This window comes from Pyxicephalus adspersus, chromosome 3, assembly GCF_032062135.1.
Source record: "Pyxicephalus adspersus chromosome 3, UCB_Pads_2.0, whole genome shotgun sequence".
NCBI classification, from domain to species: Eukaryota; Metazoa; Chordata; class Amphibia; order Anura; family Pyxicephalidae; genus Pyxicephalus; species Pyxicephalus adspersus.
This window is the reverse complement of record NC_092860.1, coordinates 19735705-19760280: the sequence shown is the minus strand read 5'-3', so window position 1 is coordinate 19760280 and position 24576 is coordinate 19735705. Positions and strand designations below refer to the sequence as shown.

Sequence of the window (24576 nt, the reverse complement as noted above, 5' to 3'; positions counted from 1 at the left end):
TTTACAGTTAACACATGGCAAAAAGGTAAAAGGGAAATTAACCTTCCTAGAGGTAACCCTGAGTGTGACTCGGGGTAGAAAAAAGTTGCTAAAAGCGCTAACCCCGAGTCACACTCGGGGTATGTAAACCTATGGAAGGTAAGTAAATACAGCGCTTACCTGATCTGCCGGCGTCCTGCGCCTTCCATCGTCGCAATCTCTGTCTTCTTTTTTCTTCCTCCGGCCGGCTTCTGAGCCTGATGGTCACTGGGGGAGTTCCTGGTGACGTTGGTGCGTGTGTACGTTGCCGGCAAGGCGGGGCGGGAAATTCAAAATCCATTCGTATTGCATTCAATACAAAATAACTGTATTGAATTCAATACATTGGATTTTTATGTGTAAAATCAGTACATTGTTTTCAAGAACATTTATTTTACAGTGTATATATAATAGTATGAGTATAATGTTTTGGTTTTTTTTTAAATAATTTTTTAATATATTCAATTTATTGTTTTTACATGATTTTGTGTTTCAAACTTTATTATACTGATACTATAATATTATACTGTAAAATAAATTTTCATGAAAAACAATGTACCGCTTTTAGACATATAAAACCAGAAATAAAAGAACCGCTAGGGAGGTTAAGACATTTTTTAACCATATGTAAAGTAGTCAGGGCTTGATCTGAAGCCTAATGGCCATGTCATCCTAGCTATATTGTAATTTGTGAAGTGCTGAGGAAACCCATTCCTACAGCATCTTTCTCTCCATGGCTGAATAGGAAAGTTGTCACCCAATCTCTTTTTTTGATCTCTCCAATCAAAATTGTGCACTATCTCCACTAGCAGTAAATCAACGCTGTAGGAAGAAGAATTCTCTTAAGCTATCCCATTACTGCCAGTGGAAGATCAATGCCCTAACTCTGTGTTATTTATAGACACCATATGGTGGTGTACCCTAAAACTGTTACCTTGGCAATGTTTTAGGCCAGGTCATGTTAACTCTAACACAGACATTTACATTTGACCCCTGACTCTGATCTAATCTTTTCAATAATCCTTAAGTTTCAATAAACTTATGCAGCAGCATTTTTAACTTATCCTACTTAATGCAGAGAACCACCAAGTTCCCTGTTGTCCATTTTAGTTTTAATTTACCAGTGCTTGCAAGAACATGAATAAAAAGTTGAATTATCATGGGAAACACCTCTGTTTTCTTTCTGCTTAAGTTGTAATAACAAAGCAATTCTAAGATTCTGAGTTCTTGTCATGAAAATCACCATCATTTGCTGATGCAATGTTTATTTTACTTCCAGGTTGTATTGTCACAAGTTCTGAGGGCAGAAATCCTGAGATCACCCAGTACTTGATCCTAGAGGAATCAGAGAATGGTAAGTAGGACTGGTTTCTTGTATACTTAAACAGTATACATTGTGTAGTTTCATCCTTTGTTGTATAATAGATAAACTTTGTGTCTACGTGCATGTATTCAATCGTCATTAATCTTTTATCAGGGAGATTGTCTGATGGTGACATCAATAGAACTAACCTGTGCAGTTTATATTCGTACAGCTCCTCGGCCTGACTATCCCTGGTCCACCCCTGATTTGTATTTATATTCAATTATTTCAGTCATACAGGTGCAACATTTCATGTCGGTGTTACTATATAGCTATATATATATATATAATATATATATTGTGAGGGGTCAGCTCAATAGTGGTAGGCACAGCAGTCAGAGACAGTGACACAACGGTACAGTTTACACAGGGATTTGCCTGTTTTCTTTATTTTCATCCACAAGCAAAATATAACGCCTTTACATACAGGCAAAAACACAAAATAAATTCCTGCTCAGCTGAGCACTAACTAAACACAAGATCACCCTTTCTATACGGACCTACTACCAGCCACACAACACAACTCAAAGTAAATTTACAGTGTCCTTTTTGTCATTTTAGCAGACCTCAGCAGCAATGGTGAAAGACAGTCTGTTCAACCAGTTCCCCCCACCCACACATGCTTATAGTGCAGACCTTTATAGCCCAGAAATGAGCTGATCTCCATCACCTGGCTGAGAGCTATGTAGGAAACCTGTTTTGGACAGGGAGGGTATGAGGAGCCCCACTACCAACCTGCTCATCATTCCATAGTAATCCAGGCCCAACAACACCATTTACCAAAGTCCTCAGCAAACAATGTTTTGCTAAGGCAACCCCTCTTTCCTGGATTTCTGATATCTCACCCAGCGTTTCCTAGTTGAAATATCCACTTCCTGTTGCCTAGTACAATATATTTGAAAGAAGTTAGGTGAAATATAACAATTTTCTACTATATATATATATATATATATATATATATATATATATTTTTTTTTTTTTTTTTTATTTATAATTTATCGTCCATCTTTATGTAGATAAAGATGGGCAAGCCAATGAAGGCAAAACGTAAATAGATTAGACATCCTAAAGCTTATATGTAATTTTCAGTACAGGTTAGTAGTAATTTTGGCTTAACAAAGATCAGGTTTTCTACTCCTCTAGACTTTTGTTAACTGATATCTGATTGAATGATAGTTGTTACTGATGATCCCGTTTCCTCACAATATGTTTTATACTTACAAATATCTGTTCCACTGTGTGTTATCCTATTATACATTACGATACTGTAACTATCTAAATCTGCTTTTTTTTAAAATTCAGTCCCAAATAGTTACCGTGTGACTGTCGATCCAAACAATGCTAATGAGGCCTCTGCACCTCAGTCAACTGGTGTGCCTGAGGCAGCCTCTGACTTGGATGCTTTGGAGGGTTTGATGGAAGTGGTAGTTGTTCATCAGTACAAATGCAAGATGTGTCAATACAAGAGTACCTCAAAATCCACTCTTCTTCGCCATGTAAAAGAGCGACATATGCCAAAAGGTAAGGAAACCCAGCACTGTCTGGGTTAATGCCGATATGCCCTTTATAAAGATAAAACATTACATCAATAACTCCTCATATACCTCCATTAAAATATATTTCCCCCTGAATGGCAGTTGCCTGGGATATTTTCACACTCCTCTATTAGGAAAACATGTTTAATTTTACTATATATGACTGACTATATTACTAAATATGACTGTTTAGCCTCTGGAGATGGACGATTTTCCCGTAAAGCTGTGAGATCACGAGAAGAAGATGACGACGACGATGAAGACGATATTGTGGATGCTGGAGCAATAGATGACCAAGAAAGTGAGGAATCTTTCTTCTCTAAAACATAAAAGCTTGTAATAACTGCACAAAATTTTTAACTTCTGGCGGGTGTTGTTGTGTGCTCTAGATGACAGTGATTACAGCCCAGGAGAGGATGCCACCAATAGTCGCAAATTTGAGGGTACAGATGTGGCCTTGGCTAAAGAGAGACCCCGAAGAAAACCTGGGCGACCACGTAAGATTCCACGCATACAAGGTACAATATATCTTATTATAAGCAACTTGAAGATTATGCAATGTCCCTTTTATGTTTATGCTTTCATCAGTTCCACCATGGTATTTGTTTGACACAAATTTCAAGCTGTAGGAAATTCTCTGTTTTGTAGTACTCTTTTGGTATGTTGAAATGAACCTAAATGGATATAAAAAGTTTTACTAAGAACAAGCCCCATGTGAATTCCGTCTGGTCTGAGATTACTTATACATTGCTATAGAGTAAATGTTAAACCTCCCAGTCAATTGTAAAGCTCTGTAGTCTGGGTGTGCAGAAGTCTGAAACACCCCCTGTACAGTCTTCAAATCAACAACATTTATGCTTCATGAATGGCTGTGTTGATTGAATCTCTGTGCAAGGGGCATGTCTGATCGCTGTACGAACTGATTTCTGTACCCTGCCTCTTCAGTGCTTCCAGAAACAGGTTGCTTCTGGCAGTTTTAAACACAAAAAAACAGCTATAATACATAAAAGGAAGACTTTAATACGTTAATTTGAAAACTTTTAAAATTGCATTACCATGTTTTAGTAAATGGGTTTGGATTTATTAAGCAATGGTCTAATTTAGTTGTTGTAGGAAAAACAAGATCAGAGGATAAATTACAAAAACTTTTTTGCTCCTTACACTAGGCATACACAAAGGCATCCAACGCTTTCACATTGTTTGCCGAGGCCTTCCAGCAAAAGAGGTTTAAGGGTTTCTAGTAGCAGCAAGTTGTGTTTTTTTTTTTTTATCCTGTAGCCTTCTCTAGAATAAAATTGCTTGCAGAATCAAAGTTCTATAGGCACCCTTATTAAAGCTTTATACACCAGCACCACTAAACTATAATATAATCTATGTTGTTTTATTCTGTAGAACCTGAAAAAGACAGAGGTCCACAGATGCCTGCAGCTGCAAGCCAAGCTGAAATTTCTGTTGTTCTGTCTGATGTTGAAAACAAAGAACCTTCCCCCACCCTTCCTCAGGAGGAACAGAAACCACCTACTAGGCCACGTGGGCGCCCACCCAAACATTTCCTGGGTAAAAGGTATCGGCGCTACAGGGGTCGCAGGTGAGTGTATGGTTGTGTTGTAGTTACCTTGTGGATCCACAAGTCTCTGGAAATTATATTAGAATTAGAAAAATGGTTTTCTGGGCAATTTAGAGATTTTGTAAACCTGAACTTCAGGCACAAAAACTAAATACATAGTGGTAATAAATAAAAGGGCATGGTTTTACCAGCCAAAGCATTTGTATATCTGTCTATCCAGTGCTACGATTTACAAATATTTGCCTACAGAACAGCCCCGTTTGTCTGGACAGGATACTTGTTGTCTTTGCTCAAATGAAAAAACACTTACTGGTCTTCTCCCTCCTTCACACAGTGACGGGGTAGCAATGGAAAAGCAGACTGATAAGCTCATCTCTCTGTCACTCTTCTCTTGCCTCTATCAACATCCTTATTCTATACAGCGCATGCCATAATCTTTTGTGTTATATAGGCAAGTGACAAGGTGGCTAACCTTTATGTATCATTCAGGTATCAGTGAGAGCTTTTGAAAATATAATTGTATTATGATCCAGCAGTGTTTATGGAAATTATACTTTTCTTTTTTCTCAAATGTCCCTGCACTTCCAACTCTAATGATTATAATAGAAGCAGCCGCTGTCTTGCTGTTACCATATCCAATATACCCTGACAGTTGCTGCTATTCTGAGACCAGATGGGAACATGCTACCTATTCTGCTTGTACCTCTTCACAGAGCCCATCAGGGAGGCACATGATGAGCTATAGTGTCAGCATGGAGAAAGGCTAATACTCATGCCTTTGTAAGCAAGGAGTAGCCCACAAAAAGAGTGGAAGGTCACAAGAAAAGATAGTATAGAGTTAATATACCATGTCTAAACTCAATGAATTCAGATTTGGTGGTCAAACAAGCCAAATAAAAACTTTTTAGATTAAATTTACATTTAAAAGAGAGTTTGAGTGCATCTGTCTCGGAAAACAGTCCACACCTCGGACTAATACTCCCATCCTTGTTGTGTGTTATTTATCATCTCTCTGCATCTTAATATTGGTTACAGTTACTACTAGCACTTTTTCTTCTACTCTCTTTTATTAAACCAAGAATTGTTCAGCAATAAAGGGACTTTTCACAGCACATGTACCGGTAGTAAGAAAATATGTCTTTGGAAAGAAGTGTTTGTCCTAAGAGGGGTCCTTTATCACTTCAACTGTGGAGATATTGAACATTGAGTTTTATCAGCCATGGTTAAAAATTGTATCTGAGAACAGTATCAGTACCCTAATTGGTAATTGATACTCTTATTTCTACCTAGGCATAGTTTGCCTTCATGAGAAAAAAGAAGGTTAATATCAGGAGTTCTAGGGTCTAGTTACATCTCATTGTTGTTATTATTATATGTAGACAGCACTACCATACTTTTTAACATGTTTGATGATTGTTTGTTGTATCCTATGATGTGCAGGTGTTATAAACCTCCAAGTAAGCCACTACTCAGACCATTCATGTGCCGTATCTGTGGCTCCCGCTTCCTCACACAAGAAGACTATAGTTTCCATGTGAATTCACATGATGGCAGTGACCCTCAAACTTTCCGGTGTCAGCAGTGTAACTACCAATGCCGAAGATGGTCTTCATTGAAGGTGGGTGTGTTACCCGGTGTAATTATATACATATATTTATTATGTCATGTGTTAATCTCAGATTGCATTTACCTAATATACGAGGGGGTGCTGAGAAGTTTCTGGCTTTGCCCAGAAAGAAGAGAGCCAGAGTTATGAAATAACACATTTATTCAACATAATCCCTCCTGAGACTGATGCACTTGGTACAGCATAGTTGCAGCTTTTCTAGATCGTTCAAATAAAAGTCCTTTGGTTGGGCCGCAAACCAGCTCTCAGCAGCATCTTTGACGTCAGAAATGACTTCAAAACGTTGCCCCTTCAGGTGCTTCTTCAAATTCTGGAACAGATAATAGCCCGAAGGGGCCAGGTCAGATGAGTAGATGAGTTGATTTCAGGATCACAGGTGTGGAGCCAGGTTTCATCCTCAGTCACTAACCTAGCCAAAAAGTCCTGTGCAGCTTCAAAAAGGGCCAAAACAGCTTTGGATGCTTCCACTCGTTCCTTCTTCTGATCACTGTTCAAACATTTGGGCACCCACTTCGCTGAAAGCTTTGGCATGTCTAGGATAGTGGTGATAACAAACCCAACACGCTCCTGTGAGATGTGAAGTATCTGGGCTTTTTTGCGGATGTTCGCCGGTCCTCAATAATCAGCTCATGGACAGCATCGCCGGGGCAGTTGAGGTTGGGGGGCACCCACTGCGAGGGTAATCTTCAACGGTAAAATGCCCAGTCTTGAAATAAGATATCCAGGTTATGACAGTGCTGTAGGAAGGACACTTCTCCCCCAGTGTTTGTGACATCTCAGTGTGAATGCCCGTTGCTGACTTTCCCTGGAGAAACAAAAAACGTCATGACGGCCTGTAACTCCAACGACGGGAAACTTGCTTGTGCCTCTGCCATCACAGCTTTTCACTAAAAGGAAAAAAAAAAACAGTTTTAAAAATCGCAAAAACCTGATATTTGCACAGATACATGCTAAGATATTAGGCTGTCTTATGCCCCCACACTCATTGTTCTATTTCATCTGGAAGGGGGCAAAACCAGGAACTTCTCAGCACCCCCTCGTATATACACACATAACGATATGGATGAAAATACATATATATATTTCATCCATACTTTTATGCCATATTCATCTACTCTTCATCCTCTGTATTCCAAAATCCTGTTATTCCTAATCTACATCATGATGTGAGAATCTAATATAAAGTCTATTAAAATTATCATAAAAACCGTCTATAACCAGCCATCCTTCTATCTACCTTTTTTTCTTGTCGGCTCTATTTCTAAGTAGGTGAAATAATGTATTAGTTTCTAATCCTTTATTTAACCCATTAAGGAAAAGTGTATTTCAAATAAAATTTATGTTTCTTTCATTTTCACTTACTGTTGCTGATATAGACAGAAAAGCAAATATTCTCAGCCCAGACTGTATTATATTGTGACAATATTTTAAATGTCTCCATGGCCCTTGCTTTATCCTTCTATTTTTGTTCTTTGCTTCCTTACACTTGGGGTCATTCATTTTCCCCTCATAGGGAGCCACAAGGTTTTTATAGTGTGGTAATAGGTAAGCAGGTGATGTTGTTAGAGTGGAGGGAGGGGTTCAGGTAAAAGGATAATTTTGATTTCTTTTTTTAAGGATCACATGTTCAACCACCAGGGAAGTAAGCCACACAAATGTGACCAGTGTAACTACACAAGTGTCTACAAGAAGGATGTGCTGAGGCACTCTATTGTGCACAAGCAGGAACGGTAAGTATTTAGTATTTTTATTTGGCATTAAGGTGAAGCCGACATGGCTAAGATGTTTCTAGGGTAGCAACAGAGCTAACGTATAGAAACTTGTATTAATGTGTGTTGATCTTTGAATTGAATCCTGGATTCTTATAGAGACACTGAACCAAGGCTGTATATGGAATTACACTCCTCCGGTCAAGGTTAAAGATGAACATCACACAAACCAAAAAATATATAGATGAAATACATATACCTGAGCTATTTTACATGCCAATAAATTTGTATTTCTGTCCACTAATTGCCAAGGTTTTCACATATTTGCCACACGACATGCCAGATGAATGATACCACTTGCTTTGTTACATTTTTAGAGGAACAAAGTGTTCACTTGCCATCCCAGCCTGCTGATTGATAAGTGAACGAGTAGCAGGAAACTAAAGTTATCTTCTAGTTCGTTTTGCTTGTATGCAACACGCCCAGTTTTTCCACTCTCTTGCTCTAACAAGTCAAATGCAGGTACTAATATTTACATTAAAATAAATGCCCTTAATGGTCTAATAATAAACTTAGAACCACATTTGTGTCTTTTATATCTATTCATGGTCCAGGTTTACGAATAATCTTAGGTAAAACTGTGCCCAGGAGAAAGAATTCATGGCGGGGAATTCTAAATGACTTAAAATTTCTTTTGCAATAACCAGAGGACATTTTTCATATATATTTTTCTGTTTACTTTTCAGGAAGAAGAAACTTTTAATGGTAAGCTAATCTATTTTTATATTTCAATGCTTGCCCATTTTATGCAAAAAGTACTCCCCCTTCCCTACACTTAGATTACTTTGTTCTTTCATTTCTGCAGTATAGTATAAGCCATACTGAACATTTAACTGGCACAAACATTACATTTGAACCTATGACTAAACTATACATACTAAAATGTTGCATATTCCGAGCAAGCAGTAAAAGTACTTTAAACAAGCTCTAATTCATCTTTTATATATAAACATTTTGGAGAAATTGGTCTTCAAAGGTCACTAAAGAGGCACTGAATCTTTGCATCCTGTACCAAGGGAGATATGTAAAGGGGGGATATGTCAGATTGCCATAAAACATTGTTATTTTTAGCATATAACAGCACTGTTGTATTCACCCCCTTCATAAATGTGGGGATCAGTTGACATGATCACCAATTTTCAAAGCAACAATTAATTGGACAGGAAGACACATTTCCCCAGTTTGGACACATAACATTGAAATTTGAAAAACGACCTAACCCTTTCTTCTCAATTTAAAGGAAAGTGGTTTCATGATTTCATAATCTATAAAGATAGGAAAAAATTAAGGTAATACTTTCTTTCCCTATGTAATGTTTTTAGAGTAAGATATATTAGTATATAGGTTTATTTACATCTTTTTTTTTTTCTTTTTATATTTTAATGCAGGCTTCAAAAAATACCACCTATGCCTGTCCTATCTGTAATCGAGTATATAATATGCAGAAGAGGCTGACACAACATATGAAATCACACAGCAGTGAGAAGCCACACATGTGTGACAAGGTAATTACTAAACCGTTTTAGTTTTCTGTTTTAAATGTGCAGTGTTGTGTATATATTCCTTTTTATCATGATAGAAAGATAGATGGATGCAACTAAACAAAATAACAAGTTGTTATATTTTACTTTGGTTTGCTTAGATTTTTTTTTCTTTTTTCATTTGCAACCAGCATGTGGTTCTTTAGGCTTCACACTGGCCTTGCTAGGGAAGACACTACATGTAGTTTCCTATGGCGGCAGCTCCCTAGAGAATGAATGGGGACAGCAGTGAGCGGTTCAGTACTGCTCACTACCACCAGCTGTCAAATGTGCAGATGCTGGTTCTTTAGGAACCAGCATTGCGGATCGAGTGACCAAAGAAGCTGGCAAAAAACTGCCATTTTGGATTGCTCATTTCCAAAGCAGGTCTGAACCTGACCTTAGGCTCCTTTCTCCTTTTTTATTTTTACCTAATTTGTTATAAAAGATCTGTTTAGAGAGTTCACTGGCACTGAATCAGAGGAGTGATGGATTCCACCTCACTTACAGTGAGAGAATCTGAATATAAACAGCTTCTACTATTTTAAAAACCTATTATGTTTTGTGATTCTTGCTGGTGAACTCTATATTAATGTTTACCTGCAAAGGAAAATTTTACATAAATAGCAGAAAAAAGGCTTCAAATAATATTAAAAAAGAAAAAAAAAAAGATTGAAAACTACTATACTGTACTATATTCAAGTACATAATCTGTGTTGTCTTTTAACAGTGTGGCAAAGCTTTTAAGAAGCGATATACCTTCAAGATGCACCTTTTGACTCACCTACATTGTGTGGAAGAGAGCAGGTAATCTTCTTTTGTTCAGTATATAGGATATTTTGTAATCAGTGATTTGGGTATTTTTTTCTAAACAGGCCTGCAGAGAATTGTATAATGGAGAAGTACCCACAATTAAATTTACACAGAATGTTCAATGTATACAGTACAACTGCAAGCCTTTCTGTTAAATGACTGAAGTGTTAAGTGAATTATTGAAGTAATTATTGAATGGTAGTCTGGGAATCCACCAGGACACTGAATATTGGATTTAGCCTCCAGGAAGAAAAAAAGACAAGGGAATCTATGCTTCCCAAAAGGAATCGGGGAAAATATTTTTTTTTAACCAACCCTATTACCAAATTCTTCTCCATGAGCTGGATAAGACTATAGATCAAGCAGATTCCAAGTTTACAGATACCTGTAACAAAATTTTCCTGATAGCTCAAGGTAAACCTGATTTGGTTCAGAGTTTTTATTTTTTTTTTTTTTTTTTTTGATTTTAAATAGTTTTGCAAACTAAATGGAGAGTGTCTCTAGATGCTGCACTTAAACATGCTAAGCTGAGCAATTCAGCTTAGTATGTTAAAGTGCATTATCTACAGATTGCCAGTGTTTAGTTCATAGGGTAGGATGTAGTGACAGGGTCTCTTTACTTTTAAAGAGAAATCCTGTAAAGAAAATTGAGGCATTCCTTAAGCTACTAGCAGAAAAGGTCTGTGCATATCTTCTCATATCTTCTCGGAAATCTGCTTGATCCATGTTCTCATTCTTCCAGTATTGATTGCCCTATAGAGCATGTTGCTTATCTGATATCTTTTTCTGGTACCGTAGTCCATTGCTCAACCCCACCAGTGGAAATCTAATTTAACTTCTTACTATATATATATATATATATATATAATGCTGTGTGAATGTTTTTCTAAGCATATTATTGCCCACTTGGCCAGTTATTAAAGTTTTCAGGAACAGTAGGTTAGAAATATTTTAGCGCAGTGCTGTTTTCTGCATTAGGTTATTAGGCTTCTCTCATCTCTAAACCCCATCAATTGTTATTCAACAGTTAAATGGAAGAGCGTCCACTGTTCACTCATTAACCCCTGCTGAGTGTCTGTGCAGCTCCTTTGGGATTAGTCAATTGATTGTGTGCATTCCTCCCATGAAAGGCATCAGGATTTATAGTCTAATATGCCAAAATTAGACCTGCATCCTTTGATACATCATTAACCAGCCATGCGCGAATACATTTTTAGTTTTTTTAAATAGCAAGCCATAGACAACAGCTGGTGGACTACCAAATGTGTAAGCTTGATTATAAAGGGGAGTAATATATGCATACCGGCTCAAGCGTGTTTAATGTATGCATTTCAATAATAGGATCATGTTATCCTAATCCATCGCAGTTCACTATTGGTTATATTGTACATGGCAACCATATACCCATTGTTAAATATATCCCAGTATTGGATCTGTCCTAGCTTGGGGTTGTACTTCACTTCCAAGGTGCCTTGAAAGCGGCATCTGGCCTCCACATATATATGGGTATGTTTTTTGCAATAGTATGGCATATTGTATACTAAAAATGGTACTTTCATAACATGCAATAACAACCAATTTTCCAACTATTGTTTGTATATTTATCCTACTTTCTTTTGTCTCAAAGGAATGTAATCTGTGAAAAACTCTAAAACCCATATTTCTCAGTACAGTTTGTTCTGGAACCAGAGATTATGCATGATTTGGTCATATCCTGTTCAAAGGGAGAGCTTTACATGTTAGAAAAAAAAGTATTATTTGCCTTCAGTCAGTTCTCTCATGGAAAATCTTCCTGGTTCGTTTGCATGTAGTTAAAAGCGTATCTCCTGCTTTCCAAAGATAAAAAAACGTTTCCTTCCTGAGGTGAACTTTAGCTTTTGATCAGTTAGGCTCCATTTACACTTGCTAGCCACTCTTAGGTACATGGCGATCATCTGCAATGTCTAAAATGGCCCTTTAAAAGTTAAACCAAGTCAGTTTACCCACCAATAAATATTTATTGAATTAGTTGCCTGCTTCTGAAAAAATTAGTGGTTTGGTAAAATTATTAAAATTGGAAGAACGTTTTCATTAGCATTTTCATACTTAATATTTTCTCCTTACATCCTACAAAGCAAAATGCAGTAGACCCCGGTTATCCGGAACTGAGATAACCGGCCCCCGACAGCTCCTCTTTCTTGATTGCTCCTGGAGCCCTAGCGAGGCTGTGCCATCTATTCTTCATCCAAGAACACATACCACAGCTCTGCTAAGGCTGCGGGAGCAATCAAGAAAGAGGAGCTGTCAGGAGAGCAGAGCAGAGCTTCACTGATTACTCCGCTCCATGATTGGAATTCTGTGAGAAAAAAGGAAACCCTGATGGCAACTCAAGGGTCATCAGGGTTTCCCTTTTCTCAGCCATTCAGTACTATGTACTTCAAAGTACTATTCAATACTATTCAGAGGTGAATGGGGACAAGTCTTCCAATTCAAGTCTAGTGCTGAATGGCCGAGAAACTACACTTATCTTGAATCAGTCATTCCCCATGGGTTCCAGGTAACTGAGGTTCTACTGTATCTCAAGTTGCATTTGTACCCAAGTTAAAGCCTAACTTGATCGGGTTGTTGCCGTAATGTGTGAGTATGCTGGGCATACTTGAACAGTTAAATAACACGTAAAAAATACATTAGATGCACTTTTAATATTTTGGGAAGATTGTTGTTGAAATGAATGGTCTGGCAACTGAATCTCTTTAAGGTTTACATGCACTTTAAACAAGCTTTATGGTGCCCCAGAATATAGGACAAAGCCTTTGCCTGAATACACAACAGTTTGAATTGTCATACCACCTACCATTTATTCTGATTACTCCATACCCCCATACTGATTAATCATTTTTTAACCAACTCATTTTGCTCAGCAATTCTCTTTCCTGCAGGTGAACTTGCAATTTTTTTGGTACTTTATTACTGTAATGTATTTTAGATGATTTACCTATCATCATTGCCTTTTATTTTACAACCCTAATTTTTCCCCCTACTGGAGTCCTCATTATCTTTCTTTGTTTTTATTGTTGTGTTTGTGCTTTCAGCAGGTGTTAATGCAAGGCCATTTTTATTGACTTGTGTTTTATTATAGCTTAGTTAATAAACGATATTTACAGTTTTTCTCTTCCTTCCAATTGATCATTAAAGGCTTCCTAATAAAATGTATCAACAGATAAATATTCTGTAAGATTTAACACATTGATTTTCTGTCATTGAGTCTGTATGTGTTGGAATTTGTTTGAAATATTCCCCATTCTCAATGACCTTGGATTCAGTTGTCCTTCACTTTTCAATGACCGCCAGCTTCGTATATAAAAAGTCCTAATGAGCCAGTCTGTACAGTGTAGACTGACATTTACATTCGTATGGGCATCAGCCTGTTCCCATGAATCCTCACACTTATGTCTATTTAACAATAATCTGATAACAATGGCAAAGATCAAAGGGTCACTACAATAAAATATTGACATCAAGGTCAGATCTCAAATATATCTTACATTTATTAGAATGTGCCTACCAGGTTCCTCAGAGTTGTCCTTCTATGCAAACTCAGAAGAAGCAGCACTATAATATATATGAGCTCCAGAAATAACTCATACCATATGCCATATGTCTGTTTGTTTAGGCACTTTCTGTTTTACGGTAATTTTGCTCTTCCCCATGCCCCATTAGTGGTTCTGTGTTGTTACAAGGGCTTCCAATAGAGAGTACAGGTGTCTGTTTCAGGACACATTACACTGGCATAGTACACTGTTGTCACTATCAGAAACCATGCCCAGAAAAATGTGAATTACTAACAGAAATTGTAAAGCGGCTACAGGGAATCAGTGTTGCTGAGATCCAACAAATAAAGGAAAATGAAAAATAAAATCTGGCTATTGGGGACCAATTCAAATATGGAAATATGAGTGAGGTTCCAACGGAAAAAAACAGTTGATTTAAAACTATTAAAAAAAACATTTGTTTGGAGTTTTGATTTCATAGATACTTCTGTTATGTTTACAGAGTAACACTGGCATATACTGCATTGCTATCCATTATTTATGAATAGATGTGCCATGAGTGGCCATTTGGAGGGATGAGCACTGCATGTGCGCTTTCACATCATTTAGAAAATTGATCATTACCTTTGAAGTATAATCTGATCTTGATTTCTCTGTGAAGGTACAAATGTGAGTTCTGTGAATACATCTGCGAAGATCGGAAGCAGCTTCTGAATCACCAGCTCACTCATATGAATGACAAGCCATTCAAATGCAACCAGTGCAAATATCACACATTCCGCCAAGACTTCCTACTGTCCCACATGGCCACCAAGCATGCAGGTGTAGTACCCAACACTTCATTTATAGATAAAGACTACCCGATGAATGTTATGCTGCCAGAAATATCAGATTCATTTTTGCAGGTGAAAAAAATGCCTGTGCTTTCTCTATATCATTTTTCATTCAGCCTTCCAGGTCAATTCTGTTGTTGTTATTATTAACCTTTTTTATACAGTGCAAACATGGTGTGCAGCTTTGTACATTTAATATTGGCTGTAAATGACAAATCTACATAATAGACAAGTGCAAACCTGCCAGAACCCTGCCCCAAAGAGCCTACAATCTAACAGTTCCATGCAGTAATGGAAATCTGTCATCTGAGCTACAAATGCTACCTAGAAAATATGCAGAATTCTGGGAGTTTAACTATCCTACCTTTCATCTGAGTTTTTCATTATCTACGAGAAATAAAATTCACGGAAAACCTCACAGGTTCACTTAAAACGGAGGTAAACTACCCTTTTAAGTAAGGTAAAAATTTTAGTTTAGGTCTGCTTTAATTTGCATTTTTAAGCCTGTGCTGTGTAACATATGCTCTTTCTTGTTTCCTTTGTACCAATTACATAGTTTTAACCAGAGCAAAGCTGGTAAAATTTCATCTTTAAATAAGAGATGATTTATGATTGGCTGCACAGTCACTTTTCTTTGTGCATTACCATAACCTGTTTTAAAAAAACGCTAACATGCATGTTACTGAAATGATTTATGTAATATATATCTTCATAGCTGGAAAACCCTTTGCCTGTGAATATTGCCACTTCACCACCAAGCACAAAAAAAACTTGCGTCTTCATGTCCAGTGTCGCCATTCTCACCTGTATCAGGAATGGTCACAACGCCACCCTGAGGAACCACCTTGTCGCCGTCGGCCATTTTTTTCCCACCAGCAAATTGAGCAACTAAAGCAACAGCAACAGCATGACCAAACTAAAATACAGAACTCATCTGTGCCCCATACAGAGGTAATGGGAAGGAATTAATTTGGGACAGAGATAATGTTAACCCCCTCTAGCGGTAATCCCGAGTGTGTGGATTTTCCTTGCTAAAAGCAGTAATCACACCCAGGGTTAGTTTAAACTTAAAAAAACTCCACTTACCTTGCTCCATTGGCGTCCTGCTGGTCCCCGCAGGTCCCGGGGACACGTCCTCCAGTCCTGGTGACATCAGTGCGGGCGGGAGGATCGGCAGGAAATTGAAATAATTTTGTATTGTATTTAATACAAATTAGTTGTATTGAGTCCAATACAAAGAAATCTTTTATATATATATATATATATATATATATATATATATATATATATATATATATATTATACAAGCTACTGTATATTATGATTAACTATTTTTTTTATTATTATTACATTTAATAAATAATGGACATATTTTGGTGACCTATACCTAAGAATTAGCCTACAATGTAAAATGAATTTCCATGCAAAAAATGTAATGCTTTTTGCATGGAAATACAGACAGAATTAGAACGCTAGGGGGGTAAATAATATTTTCTAGAGCTGTATTAAAAGATTTGTTTACAAATAAATTAGACCAGATAACATTGGTTTACCTAGCTGAATCAACAGTGGCCTTGAGTGTCAGCTACTAAAAAGTCACTGAAGGTTGAAATCTGAATTTTCATTATTCAGTTTATTTTATGCTTATATTTTTAATATCAGGATCAACCCAAAGAGCTTACCTATCACCTGCTGCACCCACAATCTCAGGAGGAAGGGCAGACAGAAAATGCACTTGAAGGAGCTACTATCATATATGAACAAGGTGAGGCGATTTGTGGTGTTTTTTCACCTTGGAGTGACCATATCTAAATTGGTTTTTGTATATTGGCCTGGCAAATCAAGATGGACAAAAATCATGAACCCCAGAATGGGTGAAGATGCCAATGCCCACAATGGGGAAAAAATAAAACAAACTGGCAGTATGTTTATTATCTTGCCTGTCCATTCTGTAATATTTTTTATTTTTAAAGTATAAATTTGCATTTAAAAAAAACTTAAGGAGGAAGGCAATATTTGATGTTACTCTGGATAGGACATTTACATTCTAATTAACCCTTTGGTGATTATCATTATGCTAAGTAGGAAAACATTTCTTCTCTTTTAGGTGGAGAAGGGGATGAACTTGCAACTCAAGCTGCTCTCGATCTTCTTTTGAATATGAGCGCACAGAGAGATGGCAGCGGAGGACCACTGCAAGTATGTTGAATTGTGAATATGCTTATAATTCAATCCAGATTGTTGATCAGGAAAAATATAAAGTCCACGTCTGTAATCGAATCTAAAGGATTGTTAGGTCAAATTTAAACCAACAAAAACACTGAACCTGTTACCCGGTCCTGTCATCATCCATTTTTTACTGGCTTGCAATAACAGAAGATCCGGTAGAACCTTCAGCTTTTGACATGCCTGGGGGTGACAGTTTCCCCCATTGTGTGCTGTGCTTCCACCCACTGGCCACTACGCTATTACAACTTTCTAGGATAACATTAATGACCCTCAAGGGGTGAGAAGGGATCACAGTGTGTTGCAGTAAGTTTAGCCATTTATTACACTCAAATATGTTGAATATTGAAGATTCTACTAGGCTATTTAGTGCAGCAACACAGCACAAATTTGTTTCACTATTGGAAAAGGCTTTTAGGTAGATGTACCGTTGTTTGCCAGAGTCACTTTACCTTTTGGTAATAAGGTAAAGCATTTATACACATTTTGCATGTGATCAGTAAAGTGATGCCTGTGAGTTACTGCGCTTTGTAGTTGGTCCTCTTTGCTTTCAATCAGAGGCGCTGTTTTCACTAACTAAAGTCACAATTCTTTAGGTGGCGGTGGTTAAATCAATGGACAGCCAGCAATCAGAGGTCACATCTCAGGAGCCACACATGGCTCAGGTGCTAACACTGCATATGGATGAGAGACAAGTCACAGACGTGCAAGAAGCAGGGTATGAAGAATCTGGTGTGCCAGAGGAGAGCTATGAAGGAACAGTCCAACAAATCACCATCAACACAGCCTTCACCAGTGCAGAGTACAGCCTTGTAAATGCAGAGAATATGCAAGCTCCACTATGCAGGTAACAGGCTATAAATAACCAATAAGGAGGAGAAAAAAAATTATGTAGAGGCCTTATCTGACAATGTTTGTAACTTCAGCACTACAGATGCCCTTCCTAGATCTCCGCAAACACAACTGACAGACAGTGGAAAGGACAGAAACACCCTCCAGATTCTGAACAAGCCACCCCAGCCACAAGTAAGAAAATTATGATTGTGATACAGTGTGATGTTTCAATTTATTGACCTGAAGGTTAAACTTAAGAAAATCTGACTCCTTCTTTCAAGGCAGGGCTGTACTGTGGGGATAAGAAGTTTAAATTTGATGATTGGATGGAGTAAAATAAAAGTCCTTAAACCATAAAAATGTTTTTTTTTTTTGTTTGTTTTTAGCTGTTTGCCCGAAGTTCAGCTTTAACTCACCCATAATTTATTTTGTTGTTTTCTGTTGTGTTGTCTCATCCAGATTGCTGCAAATCAGACTCAAGCTCTGCCTTCAACAAAAAAGTTCTCTTGCAAAATCTGCAATTCTTCATTTTGGGGCCGGGCAGAAATGGAGACTCACAAGAAGTCACACATAGAAGGGCGCAGCGGGTTCAAATGCCCAGACTGCGATTTCACTGCAGACCATTGGCCCGAAGTCAGGGTAATACAACCTGTTTCTACATCCTGCAGACACAGAACAGTCAGCAGCCTGAGTTGAAGACTCATATGACGTTTTCTTGTTTTGTTCTGTTTTATTTGTATTTTCAGCTGGTAATTATTGTGTGTTTATGTTTGAAATTCTTTTTTTACTGTTAGGATCACATGTCTGTACACGCCGACCTCCGGCCTCACCGCTGCAATCAGTGCAGTTTTGCCTCCAAAAATAAGAAAGATCTAAGCCGACACATAATGACTCACACTAACCACAGGCCCCATCCATGTCATTTGTGCGGACAGAGGTAGGATTGGCCATGTCCACGAAATTTTATTTGTTTAGCCATTTTTTCTCTTTTATTTTTCTTTCATTTTCCCTTTTCTCTGTGTCATTGAAATATTTACTCTTTATTCTTTTTCTTAGGCTGTTCTTTATATTATAGTTCTTTTTAAAGCAGATGTAAACCCAGTTCCTAAGCATAGGTTTAACACGTTAATGTCACCTCGAAAGTTATCTTTTGAAATTTGCAGCTAGTAATCCTACAAGGTCCAAGTCTCGCAGCTGTGCTCTTAGCTTGTCACCATTTTAAATGTAACCCTTGAGGAAGCTAGCAGTAGCCCCTTCTGATACATATGGTTCGGGGATGGTTTACCCTTATCAGTATTGGAAAGCCAGTCCAGGTCAATGTTGTGAACTGGAGTGTACACAAAAGCTTTTAAGTCATTCACAACTGGTTGTCACTCCATGACTGGAAATGTGTTACTGGTAGGATTATCAGCTAAAAATAAATGGCGGGGAGGGGAGCCTGAAAACAAATGAAGCCACCACATTTTAGGTAAACTGCAATAAATTACCTTTTTCTATCTTCATTTGGTTATCCTTTAACCTACTTATGACATATGATCTTTAACACATAGATTCCTAGAACAACTAGTAACTTTACAGCTTACACTTTCATGTTTATCTTCTTCATAGGTTTTTTAGAAAGGGCCACTTAAAATTCCATATTCAACGTCTGCACACTGGAGCGAGCATGGAGCAGCCCGAGCAAACAGGTAAGCAGTGCATAAAGTACATACATGTGGATAGATGTACGGACAAACAGAATGAAACTCATTGTAAGTGTCCTTCCAGAACATACATCTGCCTCGGTCCTGGATGAAGAGCACATATTCCTAACCCAGGAGGAAACCATAACCAGTCAGGTCAGCAAAAAATAAGTTTACATCTGTGTCTGTTTTGTTATTGTGTTTAAATGCTACTTGAGTACCCTGTTTGTTTTGTTTATTGTTCTTCATTTTTGTCATCAGTTGTGATTGCACTGTTTTATATGAGCTGCTCAGTGTTTCTATTAGACATGTCCTAGGCCAAAGCCGTGTTTATTATGACACCATTCTTTGCATGTTTTCCCCTATAGCAAGATACAGCTTATATTCAAGAAATTACAACTGCCGATGGACAGACTCTACAGCAGCTGGTTACAGCAGACAACCAGGTATGATCTTGTCTTCAGTTTACTATGTATTTCTATTTATTTACATGCAATACAGAAGTAAAATAAATATATGTAAACTGTCCAGAAACTTGATGATTTTGTGTGATCATTAATGTCACTAAAATGTAATTAGGCCCTAAAATTGTAAAACCAAACAGTGCTCTAGGATTGTATGCATAACTGCACAGGGCATCATGGAACTAACACCCTCAAACTGCCGACCAAAGGTTTTGGAAAAGCACGAAAGACAGGCTTACTGATTTTGCTAAAGGAAATTTTGAGATCATAATTTTAGAGAATGTTTTATATTGTGGAAGGGCTTGGGGTTCAAGTTGGGTATAGGGGCTCAATTGAAGTTAAGTGTTAGAGGTAGGTTAAGGGTAATTTAGAAGATTAGTTAAATTTTCAAGACTTGGGTGAAGGAAGGTTAAAGGTTAGGGTCTGCTAGAAGGATAAGCTCCACTCTCCTCTATTAAATGAGGTTCTTGTCAGTTGCAATGAACATCTCTCTCAAATGGAAGAAAAGAGTTCTATTTCTGGAAGCCCCTTGCCTGGGAATTGGGATTCTGTATAGCTCACAATCTTGTATTGAATCCAATTCTCTGATAAATAATATTTCAGCCTTTCCAATTTTATGAAGTGGGTAAAGACTTCAGAGCTCCCCAATAACTATCCACTTTCTGCTCCTAGGTGCAGTATATTATATCACAGGAAGGTGTTCCTCATCTGATTCCCCAGGAGTATGTGGTGCTCCCAGAAGGCCACCATATTCAGGTAAGCACTATGTTTTTTAAAGATGAAGTTTACACTTCCTATTCATTTTAAATGCATGGCTTCTTTTAGACCGAGTGAGCTGATTCTTGGGAAGATATATGTGCATGTTAAAATGGCTATTAATAATATTATTATTATTTTTACACAGTATTAATATAGTGCAGACATATTACATGGCGCTTTACGAAGTCCATAGTCATGTTACTAGCTGTCCCTCAAAGGGGCTCACAATTTAATTCTACTTCAAACAAATCTAAAAAAAAAATATTGTAGCTATGGACTACTCAATTATTTTCTGCTGGAATTCAGAAATCTATTTATTACTTTTCCCATTCATCTAGAGCCCACATACTTCCGTATTACACATTCCTGTAGTTAGACCATCATTTACAGTACATGCATAATACAGATTGTTCATTATCAAATGTTTTTATTCCACTGCTATTATCTGCATCATCATAGTATCCTTGTTTAACTACTGGACCACCATTCTTTAGCCCACTTTTTTCCTTTTATGTGCATATCCAGCACGGTTTATATTATGCTTTGGATTGGATTTATACTGTGGTACTGTGGTGCACATGCAATAATGCACATTGTGTGCTGTGGTGCCATTTGTTTTGAATGTCACTCCCAACCTATTTGTAATTGGCAAAAATAGGGCATGAAAAAATGTGTTGCTAGACCATTTAAAAGGGCTGCCTTGATGCAATGTACTGGGCAGCAGGACGGCTTAGAGCACTTTGGCCTTTGCAATGCTAGGTCAAATCTTTGGCAGGATGCTATCTGCATGGAGTTTGCATGTTCTCCCTGTGTTTGCGTGGGTTTCCTCCCACATTCCAAAGACATGCAGTTACGTAATTGGCTTTCCCCCAAATTGACCTTTGACTTTGTCTGAGGTAATGACATATGACTATAGAAGGGACATTAGATTGTGAGCCCCTTTCAGGAACAGTGACATGACTGTGGACTTTGTAAAGTGCTGCTGTAAAGTAATATGCCGACGCTATATGAATACAGATAATAATGTACCAAAATCCATTGATATGAAGGGGCCCTTAGACTTTTTGGTGAAACACTTTGTTGTATATTCTTTGGTTCATGTTGAATTGTTTTTTCCAGGTTCAAGATGGCCAGATAACTCACATTCAGTATGAGCCAGGAGGACCATTCCTCCAGGACCCTCAGGTGATTACAATTCTGTTCTTTCCTCCTGTATCTGTACACATCTCCTAATGATCTTAAACAGTTTTGATTAATATTATTTCTAATAAACTCCCAGTTGACATGTATTTTTATAAAACAAGTCACTGGTGGTGAACAGGCTTGTATTATCAAAGTACTAATTAAAGGTTTTTTTTCTGTCTACAGATTCACTTTGTGCCCATGTCACCTTCTCAACAGCTTCTCACACAAGAGCAGCTTGAAGCCGCAGCACGCTCTGCCGTTACAGGTCGGTGTCACGTGTGATTGTGTTCTTGGCTTTTTGGATAAATGATGTGTGACAAGTCTAACCAGTGTCTTTTTCTTTTAGCTGTGGCAGATGCAGCAATGGCTCAGACTGTTTACACGGCGGAAACAGACTCAGCTCTTCAGCAGGAAATCCAATATGATGTGATCACTTTGGCAGAATAAAATCGCCAAGGACCTGCTTTTCTTGGTGCCCTATGTCATTGCTTTTTGCTTCCTAAACTGACTACTCAAGCTTCCTGATTTTTTGTTATTCTTCAAGTGAATGAATTGTATGAAGTGTATTGAATTAATTTTGCTATTCTGTAAACATGGCAGTCATTTCCTGTCTGGGGTTTGCCTCGGCAGGTCCTGACCAGTTGCTCTGGAAACTGCTTGCACCTTCTCTGCGCCAGCTCAATGATTTGTAGTGTGTTTTTCTGTAAGTAGAAGGATTCTGATCTGGTGATGAATATTTATACGTATGAATTTGGATAACAGGTCTACAAGTCCCATTCCTCTTTTCTGGTGCAGGAACTTGTGTCTGATCCGTGATTTGACTCCCTCTTCTCTTATCAGATCAGAGGGATTAGGGCAGATTTTGTTATTTAATCCCTAGAGGACATGGATAATCATAAAATCGGGTAATCCTCTTCCTCTTTTTTTTTTTCCCATGTTCCATGGCATCTGGCTTTACATTAGCCATGTTGCCTTCCTCCGCCCTCTTGGCTACTGTATATGATTGTGGATGGCATAATAAACTTTGCTTTTTGTCTAAAGCCTCATTTCTTCCTAATGATTTCATATGTGACCTTTGTTAATGCCAGAGGGAGTGTGAGAGAAGTCCTGCTCTTCATTCTCTTTGCAGTTGGTTGGGTTTTGATTGTCTCCAGTGTCTGTATCGATTTGTCAGATGCCGTCCTCTTATTTTCCTTGGAGCGTTCAGTTTGATTTATTTGGGAAAGTAAAGGTGCACCAAATGAGAAGCTTCTTTCTGCACCTGATCCCCCATCAAGGTCAGCTGTATTCTTTAAGGCTTCTAGTTCTTCATCAGCATCTTAAAGTGAGTCAGGACTGAAGCTTGTCAGCCATCAGGGTGGAGTTTGTTTGCTGACTTCAAGCCAAGAGGTTTGTCATCTATGGCCTGGAACATCCTGAGCCCTTCATAGTGACAGGAGGTGGGGAAGCACAGAGAAAATGCTTAAGCTGCACATTTTTGTGGTTTGTTTGGCCTATACTTGCCCTTCTATTACAGAAGTAGGGCAGTTCAGGCCATGCAAAAAAATGTTTTGGTAAGAAAAGAGAAAAAAAATTAAACTTCCTTCATAGGAGATAGGAAAATACTTGGTCTGCAGTTAAAGTTGATCTCCAGGGCAAAGGCTAAATACACAGATGAACTATCTCTTACTCTTCCAGTCTCTTACTGTACAGAAATCTAAAAACTTTTTTTGGTACTTTGATGTGCTTAAAGTGTTTTAAACCCCAATACTTATTTTGCAGTTCAGTTTTTACAGCCATAAGATTTGTTGGGTTCATTGGTACATTTTTGTACAGATTTTTTTATATTTGTCTGCAACTCCACATTTAGTTTGATCTCTAATTAGATTTATAATATCAATTAACTACCAATGATATATTTTTCATTACAAGTGCTTAAGTCCTGGAGTTCCCTGTTATTCTGTTCTATTAGATGTTCCTTGCAAGCTCACAAGCACCACTTACACCCCCCTGTACAGCAGCACTCAGTCTGCAAGTGCCACTTGTGAGCTTGCAAGGAACATTCTAACAGGAAAGCAGAATAACAGGGAACTGATCATCTGTGTGCTGCTGCCTCTCTATTGTCAATTTACATTGTTGGGGCGAATAGGTGACCAAGGCTGTATTGCTAAACTACAGTAGTGAAGCTATCTGTTAGGACAGGAGGAACAAAAATCTTAAGAGATCTTTCACCAGTCAAACTGTTTATATCTATATATATATATATATATATATATATATATATATATCTGGGTTAATTCTTTCTTAGTCCATAGTTAATCTTCTCCTTCCCTAACCTATGAACATGTCCCTATGCATTATCTGTATATATTGTAATGAATTGTATAGAGCACTGTTAAACAATTGTAAAGATGAAAAAGTGTAAACTTGAAATGTAAATCATATATTTATGATCTGTTTATAAAATAAAAATATGATTTTGTTTATAAAGACTAAGCGTGTGGTTGATCTGAGTGATCGCTCTTTTTTTTCTGGGTTGTTCTGGGTCATACTAATCACAGATCTGGAGCTTCCAGCCATCTCAGCCTGTTTGTATTGTGTACCAGAACACATTCCTGGAACTGTATTTCATATATAAAATTGGCCACTGGGGAAAGACCATAGAATTCACCATGAAATAATGGACAGTTGAATAAAGAAGTATGGACAGGCAAGTAAATAACGTGTTTTGTTTGTCCTAGTGATGGTTAACACAAGCTCCACAGGATATATACATAAAATGGCAGAATTCTATATAAAGGATAAGAAGGATAATAACCTTTGCCATCATCCCAGCTGGGGAGATTGGCCCTTTCTTCATGTCCCAGTGAAC

The 24576-nt window shown here is 37.7% G+C and overlaps 1 protein-coding gene across 1 annotated transcript in view; it reads left to right on the top strand.

The window, feature by feature from the left end:
- Nucleotides 1-24188, top strand: part of ZNF335 (zinc finger protein 335) — a 41402-nt gene extending 17214 nt beyond the window's left edge. The window contains exons 4-28 of the mRNA XM_072403798.1: nucleotides 1298-1372; nucleotides 2684-2902; nucleotides 3110-3217; nucleotides 3306-3434; nucleotides 4309-4504; nucleotides 5924-6101; nucleotides 7728-7840; nucleotides 8566-8584; nucleotides 9268-9384; nucleotides 10130-10206; nucleotides 14404-14564; nucleotides 15291-15526; nucleotides 16238-16340; nucleotides 16683-16774; nucleotides 17398-17648; nucleotides 17728-17827; nucleotides 18095-18274; nucleotides 18430-18572; nucleotides 19244-19323; nucleotides 19403-19473; nucleotides 19686-19763; nucleotides 20454-20537; nucleotides 21660-21725; nucleotides 21909-21990; nucleotides 22072-24188. Of these exons, the coding sequence (XP_072259899.1) occupies nucleotides 1298-1372; nucleotides 2684-2902; nucleotides 3110-3217; nucleotides 3306-3434; nucleotides 4309-4504; nucleotides 5924-6101; nucleotides 7728-7840; nucleotides 8566-8584; nucleotides 9268-9384; nucleotides 10130-10206; nucleotides 14404-14564; nucleotides 15291-15526; nucleotides 16238-16340; nucleotides 16683-16774; nucleotides 17398-17648; nucleotides 17728-17827; nucleotides 18095-18274; nucleotides 18430-18572; nucleotides 19244-19323; nucleotides 19403-19473; nucleotides 19686-19763; nucleotides 20454-20537; nucleotides 21660-21725; nucleotides 21909-21990; nucleotides 22072-22172 (3059 nt within the window). The 3' untranslated portion in view covers nucleotides 22173-24188. The remainder of the gene's footprint in view (nucleotides 1-1297; nucleotides 1373-2683; nucleotides 2903-3109; nucleotides 3218-3305; nucleotides 3435-4308; nucleotides 4505-5923; nucleotides 6102-7727; nucleotides 7841-8565; nucleotides 8585-9267; nucleotides 9385-10129; nucleotides 10207-14403; nucleotides 14565-15290; nucleotides 15527-16237; nucleotides 16341-16682; nucleotides 16775-17397; nucleotides 17649-17727; nucleotides 17828-18094; nucleotides 18275-18429; nucleotides 18573-19243; nucleotides 19324-19402; nucleotides 19474-19685; nucleotides 19764-20453; nucleotides 20538-21659; nucleotides 21726-21908; nucleotides 21991-22071) is intronic.
- Nucleotides 24189-24576: the final 388 nt, after the last annotated feature.